The sequence below is a fragment of the Corvus brachyrhynchos genome, unplaced genomic scaffold (assembly GCF_000691975.1).
Source record: "Corvus brachyrhynchos isolate BGI_N302 unplaced genomic scaffold, ASM69197v1 scaffold28, whole genome shotgun sequence".
Taxonomy (NCBI): Eukaryota; Metazoa; Chordata; class Aves; order Passeriformes; family Corvidae; genus Corvus; species Corvus brachyrhynchos.
In genome coordinates this window covers 8112591-8132791 of record NW_008246058.1, presented here as the reverse complement: position 1 = coordinate 8132791, position 20201 = coordinate 8112591, and the positions used below count along the sequence as shown (strand labels likewise).

The following is a 20201-nucleotide window of genomic DNA, read 5'->3' as shown; positions in this document are numbered from 1 at the left end:
GTTAAAATGAAAACCTCATATAGGTATGCAGTAGTCAAACTGGTAAAAGACTCTAATTGTATTTTCTGTACTGCATGAAAGGAAATTGGCATGCAGCTCTGGATGGTGATAAAGTTTAAAATATAAGTCAAATTACTCCCACTCTGCAGCAAAATTAAGAACCCCATGGGTCTTATAAGAAAAAGTACTTTTAGAATCTGAGTTTTCCTGAGTATCTGCCACTGTAGTTACTCATATTCAGATATTAAATCAAAATGCAAATACATCTTAAAAGAGTTGTTCCTTATTAGAATAAAAATTCTAAATCCTGTCATTTTAAGTCTGAGTCAGTTATGCTATTTCATCTTTTAAGAGTGATAATAAGACAGTCCTGAAATGCCTTTAAAGAACAACTCATCAATACAAAGTAAGAGGATAAACATTAAACAGTTCAATTCAAACTACAGGTGATCTTTTTCTGAGACTTCACTTCTTCTTGTTTCTTCCCTTTGAAAATGTATCAAGGTAGATACTGAAATCTGCCAAAAAAGGCTCATTTTACTGCATAATTTAAATATAATTGTAGTCAAGGAATCCACGCAGATTACTCACAGAGCCATTCACCTTACTTTCCACCTTATATGGAAGGTGGATTAATATTTTGCTCAGTTATATATTGTGCAAGAACTTTCTTCTATATTCCCAACATTGTGCCTCCTTCTAATTCTACTGGATTTATAACATTAGACATTTAATTGTTTTAATTGATTGCATTTATCTGTAGTGATTTTTCCCCCTTCTTCAATATATCTGTAAGATAATAAATTTCTTACTCACTGATTTTATACAACTTTCATTTCAAAGTATTTGACAAATACCAAGAAACTGTACCATCTTTTATATAATAAAAATAATCATTTAAAAAAATTCCAACACATAGACAATATTTTGTTCTCAACCACAAAAATCTAAGAAAAAATCAGAAACTGCCTGGGCTGTAAGGGCACCTTCTTGACCCTGACTAGCCCTACCTGGGGACTCTGTTATGCCTCTGCCTTGGATCCAGGAACCCCATTCCAGCTCAGCCTAAGACTGCTCCAGCTCTGTTCTTGGTCGTCTTTGTTTGACTGGGCTCCTGGAGGGATCTGGGGCCTGGTTTATCACTTACCACATTGAAGGCTATCAATTGACTTTTAAGTCCCTGGCTGTGACACCTGTGTTCAGCTGCTGGAGGACTGCACACCACAGGTGAGTGAATAGGAAATGTGGCCCCTTGGCTCCCAGTTGTTCCCACCTTGCTCCTGTTAAACCTAGACAGAAATAGACTTCAAATCTCCCAATTAAACTGGTCTAGTCATTAAAACTGCTTTCTATAACAATTGATCTCCTTTAAACAACATTATGAATTTATTGTTGTTCTGTGTACTTGATCATACTTCTCTTTACTGTAGTTGTAACATTCATATCCAAATGTTCTCTGACTGCATTTAGGGAAACCTTTCTAACATTTTTTGTTTGGAGAATTTTTAAGATGTTATGATAAAATTAAATGTGGATATTGTACAACCATCACTTTTACTTCACAGACATGTAAGGAATAAAATGCTTTTAAAACAAAGGACCAAGCCTTTGAAATTATCTGAGTAATAAGGGACAGGACAGTTCACATTTAGCCCTATTAGATAAGAATTAAAAAGAGAGAAGGGAATTGGGCAAGTATTATCAGCATGCATGCACAACACCTCATTTTGAGAGAAATTACTTTTACGCTTTACAAGATTTTAGACTCTAATTCCTAGTTTGATGGTTCCTAATAAAAAACTCCAAAGTAAACAATTAAGAACACATGATCTGTTTCTATTTATATGACTAGGTGAGATTTAAAAATCTAAATTTTTTCCCCTTGCGGACCTTGTCAAAGGAGGCTCTTGTAACAGAAACTGTGAAACTTGGAGGAATGCACTGGGTTTTAGTAGCAAGGTTTTGGTAGATGGAGTGGCTACAGAGGTGGCTTCTGTGAGAAGCTGCTAGGAGCTTGCCCTATGTCCAACAGCACATATGCCAGTTGGCTGCAAGATGGATCCACTGCAGGCTGAGGACAAGCCCACCAGTGGCAGTGGTAACACCTCTGGGATAAAGTATTTAGAAGACGGAAAGACTGCTGCACAATCGCAGCTGGAAGAGAGGAGTGAGAATATGTGAGCAAAACAGCTCTGCAGACACCAAGGCACTGAAGAGAGAGCTGGTGCCTTGGGTGTTGGAGAAATTTCTCCTGCAGCTTGTGGTGAAGACAATGGTGAGGGAAGCTGTTCTCAGAAAACTAGTGTAAAAACACTGAAGATCTCTTTCTCTAACCTGACAAAGACATGAAAATACCAGCAGCTGAAGTCAACAATAAAGACATACAAAGTGCATTTTTTCCTCTATTTTTGCAACAATGGTGAGTAACTATCAGAGCAGATTTGAAAAAAAAAAAAAAAAAGGAGAAGAAGAGTTGGGTATTTTATCACTTAGGACTTTTAAGAGAGACAGGTTGTTGTTTTTTTGTTTGTTTTTTTATTAAATTAGCACAGAAAAGCAAATGAAATGCACAAGCCTCTCTTTTACAGGAGGGGACACTAGATTATCCACTAGTTCTTTCTGGCACTAAATCCTGTATCTATGAAACACATATTGAATTTTAAAAATTAGAAGAGTTACTTTTCTCATCCAAAAACAATGCCTTTGTTACTGACCCCCAAGACTAGTGACTAAAGTTCTCTCTTTTGTTCTTTACTCAGAATCAATGACCTCTTCTGTTCTGTGTATATTCTGTAGATTACTGGCATGGCTAGGCAATCAAGAGCAACACCTCTGAGATATTCAAGTTAGCACCAAGCATCTCATTAAATCTGAGTTCTGAACGTCACACATCTGCTTTACAGTTTGAACCACTGGAGAGCATGCAATGTGGACATCAGATACCGAATGAATGAGCCCCACAGTCCTTCCCCTTTGTGCCACATAGCTAACTTGCTGGAGTTAAAACACTCCTGTGTTTCAAACTGAAAAAACATTCAGACATACTCATGCACTCAAAAGCACGAATGATTGCACTGAGCAAGGTTTCCTATTGTTGCAACTTTACTGCTTCCAATTCTAGACCTAGGCTGGTGTGACACTGAACTCAACCCTGTAGATAAACATGAACTAATGTGTGTGTAAAGAGAGTCTGGGCCAAACTCTACTGACTGACAAGAGATCATGTTGTAAAGTATTCTACAGTTTGCTGACTCAATATATTGATTATTGAGTTTACATATGCTAGGATATCCAGAAAAAGCAAGGACATAGTCTTTCAGTGTGTTTAATATATTTTAGAAAAAGAAATATTATACAAAGAATTTTAAAAAGCAACATTTGTGTCAAATCTTATGGAAAATGAGACCTGGAATTTTTGTTTCTTAATTTGAAGCATAAGTAAGTATAAGTGTAAAAATTATTTATGTCAATTCTTAATACACAGGTGTGTGTAAAATCACAATTAATATAATTTATTTTTTTCTAAAAGTAAATGCTGCTCTCAGAGATGAGAATATGCTTTGGGATACTGCATGGATCTAACTGCTAGCCACCTGCTGTCTCCAGTAAATCAGCCAGTGAGCAAGCCATGACACAGCATTTTCACCTCCCCATGATTTGACACCATGTGTCTGAAATGAATATTTTTTATTTAACTTTTCCAAAAAAGACATCACACTCTCCATTAACAGAGGCTGTACCGAAGATTTAAAGAGCAATAAATGTCTAAAACTATGATACAACGAGAAATTATGAAATAAAAAGAATGTGTAAGATTCTCCACAATACTGTAAAATCCCATAGTCTACTTTTAATTGTGGATAATTAATATTATTAAAAAACAAAAGGTGATTGATAATTCAAAATACTTCAAATTGATTTTGGTATATCAATCTGGGTTACTTGAAAAACACCTTGGATTCAAAAGTCTTCAATTTAAAGCTGAAAGAGACAAAAAACATTTTAAATAAATGTTTGTGCCTTAGAATGTAAAAGCAATCTTTTCCTTGTCATATAAGCAAATGTAATTTGTTCTTAATCTTCATGTCTTTGCCTCTCCCTCTGCCACCAAAAATGAAAAAAGTAGACCTGCTTAATAATGCTGGCTTTTATATGCAACATAAAATATTTATTATCATATTTATTTTTAGTAAAATTAATGGAATTACTTAATATATTGACTAACAATATGAAAGCTCTGCTAGAGAACAAAGTTTAGAAAATATACCAATATTCTGTGGTTTTAGGATAAAATATCTTATACTCAAGGAAATTCTGGTGGTCTAGTTGAACAGCTAGCTCGTTATGCAGATTTCCCAGACTGGAGCAGATTTTAAGTAAGCGTTCCTTGGAATAATGATTTTTATTTACTTTACCATATAAATAAAGTACTACTGCAAAAACTGAAGTTGCCAAAAGAAACCTTTGCTCATGACATTTGACTGGAAAGTGTTATATTCTAAATTATGCAGTAAAAAGACAAAAATATCAGTTTTAAAATACCTTGTATCAGAATCTATTATCTATTAAATTCTTATATGATGCTTTTACTGATTAGTGGTAATGAGATAATGTTATCTGAGCACTCTGAATGACTTTCCTGAAAAATCTCAGTTGAAAAGTTTGCAAATACTCAGATCTAGTAACTGATAAAATGTAATAGGTCACTAATTCACATGCTACACATTAAGACTGACCTTTAAAGTATTAACTTATAAGAATCTAATTATTAGAAAGATAACCAGACATGGGCAGGTGAAAGCAAGCTTAGGCTCCACAGCTGTGCCAGTATGCTTTAGTCCCAACCCTTAATACCCATCCTAGCATGACACACTGAACAAATGTTGGGCCTACTGAGCTACAATGCCAGCTGATGATTTAAGATGGTTTCAAATGGTTTTTTGATTTATTTTATCAAGATATACTAGGAAATACCTGATTAGGAAACACGAAAAGACTTGTGTTAACTGTTAATGCAGTTTTAAAGGCTATATAAATATAAAATATCATTTACATTTGTAAATGAACATCAATGCACATTTTTTTCAGCTCATTAAGAATTCAACCCTTTCCAGCATCTTTATTAACCCTATCTGCAACTTACGAAGGTTGTGTGCCTGCATAAATGCAGGGCATATACTATAACAACAACTTACTTTTGCAAACATAAAAGCATGCGCACACAAGGACACATTGTTCAATAATTTTTCTTATGAATATTTATTTGTTTTGTGTTTTCTTGATGTATTTAATCAGAATTAGTCCTCTGACTGGGTACTTATTCCTTATTTGATTTTACTCCTGTGCCTTATTTAGTCTACAGCTTTTTATACTTCTCTGAAGTAAATTTCACATGTTCAAGTTAATTTTGATTTATCAGCATTACTTTGAAGTATATTGCTGTCCTTTAAAAAGCCTGTAACCCTCCACAGTTCAGTTCCATTAATGATATTTGTGCATAATTCTTCTTCCACTATCCAAGATATTGAAAAAATATTTATCATTACTGGGCCCAGACCTAATCCATTTTAGATGCAACACAACCTGACTTAGAGTAACCAGTAACTATTCTTTGTGTGCCTTTTCCCAATTAAGTACACCACATATTTAGAGGCATCAACAAGTCTTTTTTCTGCTAGTTTGTAATAAAAAAATGGGTTACTAAAAGAATTATATTTTTTCATTGAATAATTTGTCATCATTTAGTCCATTATTTTTCCAGGGTTCAGAGCTAACTGTCTCTATTACAACTTCCTAGGTGTCCCTGTCCTTTGCTTTCTGTTATTTTCTTTTCAGTGAGGAACCAATTTTTCTTGTTTTCTCTTTACTTGTAATGTAGTTACAAGGTCTCTCCATCATTTTCTTTTATATCCTTTGGTAATTGTAATTCAGCAACTGTGATTGCCTTTCTTACTGTATTCTCAAGGCTTCTTAGTATTTAAGCTTTTATTCATTAGTCATGTGGTTCTTTTCTCACCTTTTGAAAAATTTCTTTCTGCTCTGTGTATCTTTATGACTGCACCAGGAGTTTTAAAGGTCTCTTATTATGATTTATATCTTTCTTTGGAAATAGGATAGCCTGTTATTATGTACTTGATACATTCACTTCCACTTAGAGCCAGATCTCCTGTGGATTATGTTAACCCCTTCTCTTTTGAAGTTGTTTTGGTAGGTCTTGTAATGTCTGATGTTCTTTTCCTTAGTATTGATGTCTATTTACCCATAAACAATAATAAAATTCCCTTGAAATTGCCTTAATCCTGCATATTTTTAGACAAATGCTTTTTTTTGCATAAAAAAGAAACAAAAATCTTATTTCTAAAAACTTAAGTGTACCTATAAAATGCCATTCTGCTCTTTCAATTGATTTCCAGATAAATTAAATCCTTCTTTTTATGAAATAGTCTTTTATATGTGTCTATTTTCCAATCTTTCAGAATGCAAAGAACACCTTGCTCTTCTACTTAAACATTCATTGGTGGCAGAACTAGTCTTTTCCTTTTCTTTTCAATTCAGATATATATTAAAATATAATACCAAAGATATGTTGTATCATTTTTATTTTTGCTTATCTCAATGCCAAGAAATATATATACCTGTTTAAATAGTACCTTCCTTTCTGTCTATTTGATTTAGTATCAAAAACCCCCCTATTATTTAGCTGGCTGAACGTTATTCTCCCCAGCTGCATCCTACTCTGAACTCTGATTCAGGTTTAGTTGCAGACTTCAGTTCACAGTGTTTGTTCCTAGATCTTTTTTTTAATGGAAAACACATATGTACATTCTCTTGAATGACCCAGTTTGTTGTATCAAATGGTTTTCAATCTGAGGACCACAACAAATACTTCTGCCATGAATTCTAAGCCGCTAAAGTTTAAATCTATGTCCCATGTTTCCAGGTGAAGCCAAAGGAAAATCAGAGGCCAGTAATACAGGATATGTTGCAAAGTAATCTGGACTCCACTGTGTAAACTGAACAAGGCTATTGAAACCACCAGGTTCATCTTTTACCCTTTTCCTGCATCAGTAGCAAGCTTTGCAGAAACTAAGAGGAAAAGTTATATTAAATAGATCAGGCTTTTATTTAATTCAATTTGCATCACTTTTAAACAGCAACACATACTTGAAATTGCAATACAATGTGCTGCTCTACTTCACAGTTTTGGGACCATGTGTCCAAAATCACCAAAACCAAATGGCAACATTTCTGTAACACTCCAGTTTATGCCTATATATGTCTGGTGCACAGACTACAGTAATAAAAATTTTTTCCAGCACATCTAGCGAAGCTATAGCTTCATTGTTAGTGAAATTTTCAGTATAAATTTAGCTTTCATCTACCTATTTTAAATCCATTAACAATTGGTGGAAGGTCTTGCTAGTAGATTCATTTGTAATTCAAAGCTAAATGAAAAAATAATACTCTCAGGACTGTTAGCCTTTGCTTCTGTCATAATCATCTCTCATTTCTCTCCCACAGGAGCTGAACTCTGCTTTAAATTGCATTCAACACTGTAGCACTTCCTTAATTCCACCTTATTACACAAATCCCCTTTTATAATTAACTCTCTGGAAAACATGCTCCTCAAAAATAACCAAAACACAAACAAGCAAAGATGCATGCATCTTGGGATTGAATCTCAGATTCTACAGGTTATACAGGATTGGAAAGTTTTGTTAAAAAGTTGGAAATTTCAGTTCAGAATTGGTTTTATTATTTTTCTTGAAAGACATAGTGTCAATTACTAAACAGAAAATAAACCTTATTCAAACAGTCCTTCAACTTACACTTAACTTCCTTTAGGACATTCAGGACAGCCCATTCTTGCTCAGAAAATAGAGATGATGGTTAAAGTTTGTCCTCTGACATAATAAATAATGGGGAGAAGAATTTCTGCAGCAGTGCAATATATCCACATGAAAGATGTCAAAACCCGTGTTATACGCTTCAGGAAGAAAGAGTATATACTGCGCAGTAGGTAATTTTTCTGCAGTTTCAAAGACACAAGTCTGGATATCAAAAAGGCTGATGGAGAGATGTGAAGCTGCCACCAACTTACTTGTGGGCTCTTACATAAATATCCAAAAAGTCTACTTAGCAAAGAAAGAGGAATGGAGTTCACTTAATCAAGATGTATCTTCATAATAAGCTTTTTAGTACAGGATAGAAAAGTAGTTGGCTACAAAAAAGCCTCACAAAACAACCAAATAAAATTGCCATTAAAAGTATGGTTTACATATTATCATTCATTGTGATTAAACATTAGAAAATGTCAGGTGAAATCACCTAATCATAGAATCATCAAGGTTGGAAGAGACCTTTAAGATGATCAAGTCCAACCATCAACCCAGCACTACCACTCTAATCCCCAAACCACGAAATGATATCACCCAGTGCCAGATCCAGACACCTCTTAAACAGCGACAGGGATGGTGGTTCCACCACCTCCCTGGGCAATCTATTCCAAAGCATGACCACCCTAACAGTGAAATTTTGCATGATCTACTATATGCAGCACAAATAAACATACAGTAAATGTACATAACTAGTTTATTTTCATTTCTTATTGACCGTTGTGGGTTGTCACTGGTCACCTGCAAACTGGATGGTACATAATAATAAAAAATTGTTCTGACACTAGTTTGACATTGTGTTGGTCCTTAATATAATGGAACTGCATTAGCATGTTCAAAGGATGTTTAATTGTTTGTTTTAGTCACTGATTCATTTCACAAGTGAATTTGCACCCTAAATATCCTAATGTGATATTCACAGGCAAAACAGATGGACAATCACAAAAAGAAGCATGAGTTTGTGAAGTTCTGATTAGCTTGTAGGGCCCATATAAATAATATTTTATCTTGTCAGAATTTATTAATAAATGCAAAGGATTTCATTCATGTATTCAAAATATTATACTTTTTGCTGTTTTAGCCTGAGACATAAAAGATGGAATTATGAATGCACATATTTTTCCCAATGTACAAAACAAACTAAAATTTTAAATTTAGAATCTAGAAATGAGAGTGATTTGGGATTATCTCTTCAGGGATCACTGTTCTCCCACAACATGCCACTTACTTTGCTGAATGAAGTAAACATGGCAAGGACTCAGAACATATGAAAAGAAAATGTGAAGTTTTAATTACTCTAGGATGACAAATGAAGCAATTGTATGTTTTCTGGTTTAGTTATTCTTTGGGGTTTGGGTTGGTTGTGGTGTTTTTTCCTTGCCTTGTCTTGAGCTTTATGCTATTCTAATACACTTTCCCCCACCATACAGCTCAGGCAGCATAAAACTCACTTGTAAGTTCAGTCACTGATGTTTCAGTCAGGACAAGAGTAATCAGTCTCCTTCACTACTCCAACAATTGCCATCCTGAGACTATAGCAAATGACCACATCAAAACAATGCAGTATTCTGCTGAAGTAAGCACACTGAAAGTGCTCCCTGTTAAATCATCAAGCCATCTTCCTACTTCTATTTTTTTCCCCGAAACTGCTGTAAGAGACTTCTGGTTTTCTTTGTTACTTTTGTTACTTTTTATTACACTTTTTAAGTATTCATTAGAAAATCCCCCAGGTCTACACTATTATTTACCTGGTTTCTTCAAAGCAGAGTTACAAATAAGCCACACTGGAAGCACTCTGGGTTGTTTCATCAAAGGAGGATTAAAGAGACCCATGGAAGCACAAAAACAGTAGTCAGTAAATCTTTGTCTAAGAGGGATGGTGGGAAAACCAGAGTACAGTTCTTGCATATAAAGATTCAAGAGAACTGTTTTTCAATTTGTTTCGGAATGTTGATAAGACTTTGTGAAATAATATAATCCTATCTCTGTAGAGAATATACATAAAAAGCCCATCCAATGTATAACTGCTTATTTGATAACTGCTGGTGAATATCCGTTTGACTCCAGATGAGAATAACTTTATGCATATTAAGAAGTACTATCAGAATAATGAAAACATGCAACTTCAGAAAAGGCTTACAAATGTTTCCTTTTGCAATACTCCTGAGCATAGGAAAAGTAAGAAATTAAGAGCAGCTTCAGAAAGGTTTCCTCAAAAGAAGTTCATTTATTTGCTACAGCAACAATGAAATGCTGTCTTCCTGACATTGACTACACCAATCAAAATAAAATATTTCATACCATCATAAGAATGCATTAAATTAAGGATACAGCATAAAAAATATAAAGGAAATCAAATAACTCTGTGAAGCCTCTGCACATACTGTAAGAAGGGAAAAAAAGTAGATCTTTGCATGGGTACTGTTATTCAACATACAAGTACCTGAGAAGACAACAGATCAGGCTGTATTTTGACAATAAAGTTGTTCTATTCCTTGAAGAAACAATATGCCACTCCCTATGTACCTTGCTGTTCTCTTCAACTCTTGTGTTTCCTGCTCACTAAGAGGGAAAAAAAAGCTTGGTTTTCACTTGTATCACTTCCTGGTGCAGTTCCTTTGTGACTGGGTAAATGCCTGAGCCAACACAAGATAGGGGATGAGTCAAAAATAGAAGTGGGAACATATTTTTTTTCAGAAGCAGCATCACAATGGTCATATAAAGTGTTCATTTGTACCACAATGAGCCAAGGGGATTTTGTGCCTGCATCTGACTCCCTGCCTGATGCAAGTATACACTGGAGTTTAACAGATAGTTTTCTCACTGAGGCTTAAATCCATTACATAGTTATAAATCACACGTGCCAGATAAGCTTTAGCATTTAGTATTCTAGAGAAAGACAGGACGAATCATATCTCTGGTCATGTACATATCCCTGGAAGATGAATGGGACAACTGGAGCCTGAGGAAGGAAAATCGTCAACTCATGAGCTAGGATTGGCTGTATCAGCCAACCTGCTCAGGAGAAAGGTCATACCACTGCTTATCCATAAAGAAGAAAGAGAGCTCAGGAGATGTTTGTACCTCAAACAGATATTTGGTAATAATAAATTCTTGTGTGTTGATTCTGACTGAAAGCAATGCTTTCTAAATGAGGAAAAAATGAAAAATCTTTTCCTCCCATGAGGACAGTCAGGAAATTAAGAAAGTTGTCCACATAGGTTGTCAAGACTCCATCTTTGGAGGTTCTTAAGACAGTCTGGATAAAGGCCTGAGCAACCTTGCCTCACCTGAGAGCTGAGTCTGCTTTCACTAGTAGACTGGACTAGTCAGATTCTGAGCTCCCTTCCATGCTGAACTATCCTGCTTATAAGCTTTCGTCATTCTGTCTTGTGTTTCCTTGCAACCTGGTTATGTGGACGCATACATAACATACTGAATTCTGGGATTAAACTCTGGATTTACACCGTAGGTTGATTTGTATTTCCATGGATATGACAATTTCTTAAAGTCAGATTCTCCTTTTACTAAGCACTGAATCTAAATGCCACAAAGTTACTCTTATTAGAAGCATAGACTTCAAGGTCTACTGTTAAATGACAGATTTTCATCATGTAACTCATGTTTATATGTGTCTATTTTGCCTGCAAAGTTTGAGACACATTTGTCACTGCACTTTGAACTACAACATGAAAAATGACTGCAGAAAACCCCATCAAAACAAGGTACTCACTACGGAAGGGCCTTCTATTTTTTCAGAAACATACAAGAACAAGTAGTACAAAATAACAGAAAAGCCTCTGCCTTTACTGTTAAACATATGATTTGATATCTGATTCCTCTCTTAGATTCAAATCCTTCTCATTTTTCAGTAAGAATTTTGAGAGTACCAGATGTAAAGCCAGTTTCAAAGTCCTTTTCAGATAACAATTGCCAGATAGAATCATGCAATAGAATGATGAGAAACATGCTGTTAACCTCCACAGTCACAGTAACAAATTCCCCATCTAACACTATCATTGTGCCTGAACCCTACACATTACAGAATGCCTTGTGCTTCTTGGAGGATTCCATTCCTCATCAAAATGCCACAGGTGAAATGCTGAATCACCAAGCAAAAAGTTAAACCCTAGAAGCAAACAGTAAAGGACAGAAATGCCTGGTTTCTATGGAAAGCTTTTGTTTCCAAGAAAGCAAAGAACTTCCTTTTTGTTCTCAGTCCTTCAAAAAAAGATAAAAATGATAACACTCAATGGATGGATTATCAAAGGCTCAAACCAGATAATATTTTTAGCATTGGTATTCCTCCTATTCCTGATTTTCTGCTCTCCCTGTTCCACAGTGAAGCATTATCTCTGTTACTTTCTGTTTCTTGTTTCAGAAGGAGAGAAGGATTTAGGCCCTCCAAAACTTGGCTGCTTTTTGCAGTGATTTTTTTTTCCCCAACTAAATCCAGCAAAAAATAATTCTATCCACTGTCAATAAACAAATACTTTGCTAATTACAAGAGGTTTTTATGACTGCATTTTGTTTGCTCTATTAATGGAATAATTTTTTCTACCTATTTGGCTACAACAACAACATTCTTCTGAAAGCATTTTTTCGATGATAAGCAGTATCAATTTTGCTACTATTCTTTAAATTCAGCTGTTATCAGATTACAAACTTTCTCATCTGGGGCTTTTAACATCCTTAATAAAATCATATTACTCATAACCATTACATTCCTGAGTCCTTCCTCTGAGCATTAAACACAGATTTAAAAAATTTGTATTAGTGAGAAAACAGTAATAATATCTAAAGCAGTGTCAACAGTCTTCATTACTAAAAAAGAGATTGCTACTCTTCTCGCTTTCTAATTTGAAGTAATTTTTCAAGAAAATAAATGCTGAGCCGGAGGTGGGATTTTTTTCCTCCTGTTTTAATCTCTTCTTATGAGAACCTCTGCTTCTTGCTTTGTCTGTTTTGCTTTTTTTCCTTCAACATATTATTATTTTCATTGGTATTTGTACTATTGAGGTGTGATTTTCTACCCCTGTGCTGCCACATTTATGTCAGGCAGAGGTTTTCCTCTGTAGCCTTAGATATGAGCATTATTTAACCAAGTACATTGACTGAAAATAAATCTAACTTATTCAGACACTGGATAAATAAAATAACCACCTTGTTAAAAAAGATCTGATTGAGAACCTGTTTTATTAATGCATGTATCTGTTTTAGGTTTAATTGTTGTAACAGTACATTTAATTTTTAAATGCCTTCTAAAAGCTACTTTCTGTTGTAACCAAACTGGCAATAAAAGTTACCATGTAGATATTTAACATGGATAACTGCATTTTCCTCACAAAAAAACCCAACCGCAAATAATAGCCTTTTTCATAATAGATAATGTCTGCCTGTTCAACCTCACTTTGCTTTTAATTACCACTAGTTAGTTTACTCTTCTCTAATATTTCTTCTTAATATTTCTTCTCTAATATTTCTTTCTGTTTATCATTTTGTTCTTTCATGGCACTAGTAAAATGAGACTAAGAGTCACGAAATGCTAATTAACAACAAATAGCTAAATAATGTTTGTTTGGTCAAAGGTTGGACTCCTGCTCCAGCGTGTGGCCTTCCAGGCTGCAGGCGGATCTCTGTTCCGCCATGAACCAATACGGGGACAGCTGCCTCACCACGGGCTGCAGCAAGGACTGAGGTAGAATCCTTGCTGTGGTGTCTGAAGTACATCTTCCCCCTCCTGATTCACAGACCCTGGTCTGGAGAGTTGTATCCCTCACTCCTCTTTCCAGATGCAACTGCAGTGCATTGGGTAGCTCTTTTACCCTTTCTTAAGCACATCACCCCAGCGGCGCTACCTCCATGGCTGATGGGCCAGCCTTGGCCAGCAGTGGGTCCATGTTGGAGCTGGCTGGCATTGCCTCTGCTGAACATGGGGGAAGCTTCCAGCAGCTTCTCACAGAAGCCATTCCTGTAGCCCCCTGCTACAAAAACCTTGCCACACAAACCTAATATTGTTCCCTGGTCAAATAGGCCCAAAGTGATAAAAAGTAATTAGTTACTTGGAATAAATTCTGATTTGGAAACTCAAAGAAGGACCCACATTTTTGTGTTCTTTTCCTTTCTCATCTGTACTATCTGTAAGGAAGTCTTTAGCTAACAGGCTATCTTGAAAAAGATCATTATAAAAATCAAAAGTTTTAAATATCTCAGATAAAACCTCTTGAAACTGGATGGAGTTCTGCCCATCTTAGTTAAGTGAAAGACTTTTTCCAAAAATTCTAATTTCATTCTTCACAGAATATTTAAAATTAATTCAAAAGGAGTATTTTTATTGGGGAAAGAATGCACAAAATCACAGTTGCAAAGGAGAAATTAGTTTTGTTAGCCATTGTTCTCTAACAGCTTTCTATTTTAATGCAATTAAGATGATGCACAAAATATGCAGTATCAAAAAATGAAATATTTAAATATATTTCAGAAGAGAAATAAATTGCCTATGGTTTCAACATCATACATTTCATTCAGTGTATATCACTGTACATTTTATCTAGATTTATATATGAAAAAAATTTGGCTAAAATCACAGACATATGGTCTAGACAATTCCTCAGTTTATTACAGAAAATTCTACATTTCCCTTACATTTTAGGAAAATATATTAGGAATTACTTTTAAATATCCAGGAATATAGTAACAGTAAGAGAGAAGTTAGGTGAATTATTTTATTTTAAAAGAAGCAATTGTATCATGTTTCAAATTTGTTTTTGATAGCAGAGTTCTTAGGTGCCCTACTACTTTGTATGACCATGACAGTGGTAGGTCAAGTATTAGAACACTACACAAAGGTTTTCTCAGAAGTGCACTCTTATCCAGAGAGAACAGAGTGGAACATTTCACTATATCTTATTTACATTCAGCTTTTTGTTTTGTCAAAAAAAAAAAAAAAAAAAAAGAGAAAATAATTTCCTCAAACTAATAATTTTCCTTCATTTTTACTTCCAAAATGTAAACAATCCTATAATTCAACTCAACCTGGCAAACATTAGAATAAACAACAAAACAAGAACCTTGAATGGCATCTACACAATTTTTCACCACTATTTAAATGAAAATGGCCTATCAAGATTTTCTTAAGAGGAAAGACTGTCGTATCTGAAATATTATAGTAACTGACTGGAAAACTGCAGAAAGTTAGCACTTCATAAAGAATTCCAAGTCTTGTCTCATGGATAATCCCAGCCTATCTACTTGATGCATAATCTGGCTCTTAATTTCACTTAGAAACAAAAAGTAGGGATATTTTGTTACACAGCAGATGTGCAGAAGAAAAGGTTGCGGGGTTTTTTTTAAATCATTAGGTGCAATAGTCATATAAAGCACCAAATGTTCTAAGAAATTATATTATAATAATACTTATTACCCAGATCAATCAATAAGTTTTTAGTAATTTTTAAAATTATGTAATTTTTTTTTTCCAAAATGAAAAGATGAAGAACCTGGGTTTAGTTTTGGATTAGCAATAGTCTAAGGGCATATACAGTATCACCACTCTAAATCTAATTAACAAATTGTTGTTAATTAAGCTTTCCAAATCCGTTTTTCCCAACATATGGGGGATACTTTTCCATAATTGAACACATCAGTATAATTTAGGGAATATAAATGACAAGCTATAAAAAGAATATGCTCTCAGTCTGCTTCTCTACATGAACAATTATTAAATTAGCATTGTAAATTTTTATGTTTTGTAAACAGATAATGGGAATTTCCATATATAAAGTAATCTTAGTATATCATTTGAATACAGCCAAAGCCTTTTGTAGAACAAAAAATGAAATAATTGTTTCAAGCTCATGAATGAATAATGAAAAGAAAAGTCAAATGCACATTCAGCTATTCAAGTGATTCACAATGTCTGTATGTCCTTGGTGTTACCTCACTAATTATTATAAATTATTATTTAAAATTTATTTTAGCTGACAGCTAGTTCAAAAGATTTCAGTTTAAGAGCCTGAAAAAACTCAATGGCAATCAATTAATATTCTAATACAGGTAATTAACTATGTAGGTGGCAGTATGAATTAACTCAAATTATAAAACACTATTTGCTAAAGCTTAGACTTAAAGACTTTTATTACACCCTGAAGCAGTAAAAATATATTACTTATAAGCAACACTTACAGAAACCAAGACTGATGCTTTTAAAACAATATAATTATCTAATTTTGGATCTTTCCTCATTATAAAATCAAGAGCATTTTATTTGGTCTATGTTATGTTTGGAGGATTTATACTAATATGAAGAAAAGAAGACTCTACTGACTACAATGTGTCTAGCCAACAACTTGTATCACCTGTTGTTCACATGCCTCTGTCTGTCTTACAGAACCTCCATAAAGCTTTATGAGCCAGTTAAGAGATCAAGATTTTACTGGAGACCATAACTGTGATTTATGAGTTTATATACAACTTATTTTCTGTGAATCAACAGCATATTTAAACCAATAAAACAAACACAAGGATTTGTCATATTGACATGTTTCTTGAGTAGTGTGATGCTGTGTTACCATAAAACTACCAGACTGGAAAGCCACAGAATGTGTAATTTATTTTTCCTATTTAACTGAATTTGATCTTGAAAGAGGTTATTTACTATTTTATTTCTTGTAGTTGTTTTACAACATCTACATAATGCATCTACACTCAGATCAAGAATTGCAGAAGTCAGACTAGCAAAAATATTGTTACTACTGCTAAGTCAACAAAAAACCAAACAGTCATAAACTCTTCTTAAAGGTGCTATATTTGGAGTAAAACCAGAGCCAAAAAGTATTGTGACTACTCAGCTCAGGGTGTTTTATCTCACAGATCAAGATGGAAATTTCTAGGTAAGTGTATCACAGCACATTATTTAGAGACCATGCATACAGTTCTCTGTACAGAAAATCCTCCACAGACAATCCGTGACCAACAGGTGGGGCCAATGCTAATTCCCCCTAGCTCTGTGCTGAATGGCCTCCATGCCATTCACTTTCTGACATCATTAAACTCTCTGAAAGCTTCACCAGTCCTTACTAGTACAACAGTCCATTCCATTCTGTTTCTAAATATATACATTTTTAATACAGTAATGGTTAAATGATAAGGCACACAGACAATGAGGCAAATGAGTCTACAGTGCCCTTCATCTTGATGCTACATGTTTGGAATATTTTAAAAACCATTTTACAGCTGCAATTGGAATATCAACATTATGTCATAGTCACAATTATTATTGTGAGGGGTGTTTTTCAGCAAGACTATATATTCAAAAAAAGAAAAGTAACAAAAAGTTGTAATTTCACTTTTCATCGTCTTTTTCTGTTTTATCACTTTAGAATTTTGATATTTGACTTACCCTATTGTAGGTGGTTCAGAACCTTCTATTTCCAAATAATCATATTTTTCTTCCATTTGGAAATCTGTAAAGATGAGTGAGATAGTATCACCAGGCTCTGCCACAATTGTCCATGTGCAGTCTGCATTATTATGATATTCATTAGGAAAGTTAGGGCTTGAGATGATTCCACTTGATCCTCTCATAGTTCCTCCACAAGCATCTTCAGCTGTCAAAAAAACCAAACAAATTAAAATCACCCCTTAAAAAATGTACACTTTCTTGCTGAGAATAGAAATTTATGACTGTTTAGGTGAACAATTGCTTAAGACTTTTTAACATGTTTGACTTGGAATGCTGCTCCAAAATTAAGGTGTTAAAAAAATAATTGCTTCAAATTTCAGTTATTTAAAGATTATTATACTTGTGCCAGCACATATTTTTATAATCTACTGTTTATTAATAATTATATATATGGATTAGCATTGTTTCCCTCACTTTACAATAGCATGCAAAAATGACACTATTTCCTCTTTTGCTTTAACCAAAAATGTTTTCATAAATCAAGTTGAGTTCAATCCCTATCATATACAGTCTGACACATAATGTGCAGCAGTCACATTATACTGAGAAAAGAAGCATGAGAATCTTACCCATTATATGCCAATTGTATTATTTTATTTTAGTAAGCATCTAGTGATTAGCTTTATTCTTGAAAAATCATTTTCTCATTTTCAAGCAGCTGATCAGTTTTCAAACCAAAGCCATTCATGAGTGATTTCTTAATGTCAGATGCAAGATGCTATCACAATTAAGATTAATAAGTTTTCATAGATCAAATATTTACAATTTTACCATAGGAATACATTTTTCATGTCATATGAATAACTGTGAAATTATTTGAGCAATTATCACAATGATTTTTTTTTTTTATGGTGACTCTGAAACCAAAAATACTCTATTTTTTAGCATGTGATCTTATGCTGGATAAACCAGGCAAACATTAGATATTCACAAAATCAGTTCTAAAAGAACTTATTCTATGATGAAAAAATTCTAAAATGGCTGATGTTATGGATCTTCTTTATTAATAGTGTATATATGCCTAATAACTCTAAAATTATTTTTGAGGATCTTATATTAAAATTATTTCTGTGAGCTAATAAAATTGATTGGAAATCTAGTGCTTTTTTTTCAAAAATGGAAATACCTTTCAAATAACTTGAATGGAAATACCATATTGCATTACTTATTCAGTTTATTATCCAAATGTTTGAAGCATATTTGAAAAGCAATTCTTGTTTCTGCTCACTTAGAGTGCTAACATGAATAAAACTTGCCCCAGAGTCTGAAAACCCGGTCAATACTGATGAAAAATTAATAATAAGGATGGGAAAAAAAACGCTTTAAGGAGTATAGGATCACAGAACAAAAAGTTTAAAGAATTCTGACACACATATTGGCTCACTTTTAACAGAAAAAAAAAAAAATCATGACTATAGGAAGCCGCCTAATTTCAGCAGTTTAGGAATGTAAAATTATCTCTTAAAAATTCTGCTAAATTATGCCATGCCAGATTAAAAAAAAAACAAACAAAAAACATATCTTAAATTTAATCTCACTCATTAGCCAGAGCACTTTGAATCCAATGAATACAATAAAACTTAGAAATCTCATCACATCACAAGTTCTGGTCCTTTATTGTGAAAGGAATTAAAAATAAAAAGTTTTCATGCATTAAGGACGTTCAGAACAATAATTTTAAATTGCTAGTTTACAGTAGCAAATTGTCCTACTGCATTGCAGAATTCATGCTTTTCTTTTCACAAATGAATTACGGAGAAACATATCTTAGTTCCTAGAAACAAAATAAACCATTTACTAAAAATGTTGCTATAGTCTACCAAAACTTAAAAAATATTAGTGCAGCACTGTTTAAAAACACAAACAATGTCAATGAGTGTGCCCTTTATTCTGAGTCACAGCTGCTTAGAGATTTTTGCCAAAGTGTGATTTTGCTACCATCAACAAAATGGACCAAACAAATCCTCATGGCTTTTATTCTGATTCATGTAGCAAATTTGCTACAAATACAATTAATATTATCTACATTTAAGTGTTGCAAGTATAACCAAAAGCATGCTGGATATCATCTTAATGTATTGCATTAGAAGCAACGAGCATTAGAACAATAAATAACAGAATTACACTACTGTGTTCTTATTTTCCTCCACCTACAATATAATCTGCTTGGTTCAAGTCTTGCAATCAGATCCCCATAGGTAAAAGCTCACATCTGGGAGAAGACTGAAAAACATTATGCCCATGCAAATGTTTGATGCCTTAAGTTGAGAAGACAGAGTAAAAAAAGATTTGATCTTCAAGTAAATTGACAAACACTGTTGATAGGACTTCTACCACTAACTTCATAGTGCACAAGACCCTGACAAATAAAAGAAAATGTAGTAATTGTATCTTGTGCAACCTGATTTTAGCACCTGTGTTTCTATCACAATTGGAGCAGCATAATTTCTTCGATGTCAGCTATGAAATGTTGAAAATAGAATAACTGGTGTGGAAACATTTAGGAAGAGTAACAGTGGCTGACTTTCATCAACACGCAACAAGCCCAATAAGGACATGTGAACAAGGAAGAAAGAGAGGAGAGAAAACTTTGCTGTGATTTTCGTATAGATCCACAGTAATCTCTTGCCCTGCCTTTCTGTAACTTTCTGAATTACCTCCAACAAACCACCAAGGTAGGAGTCCTCAAAGACTTTTAAGTGCCTAACCCCCTTTCCCCATAGGAAAAGGCAAGCCCATTCATGGGACTGTCTTTGCTCAAGGACCATGATATACTTGGTGGCTAAAGTGGTAGGATGGGGAAACCCAATGTGTGCCTCAAGCACCTTTAACCTTGGGGGAAA

General features: G+C 34.1%; 1 protein-coding gene across 2 annotated transcripts in view; it reads right to left on the bottom strand.

The window, feature by feature from the left end:
* CSMD3 (CUB and Sushi multiple domains 3) overlaps window positions 1-20201 on the bottom strand; it is a 621464-nt gene that overhangs the window by 405947 nt on the left and 195316 nt on the right. For both annotated transcript variants that reach the window (XM_008642636.2, XM_017746102.1), the window contains exon 5: window positions 17296-17503. In XM_008642636.2, the coding sequence (XP_008640858.1) occupies window positions 17296-17503 (208 nt within the window). The remainder of the gene's footprint in view (window positions 1-17295; window positions 17504-20201) is intronic.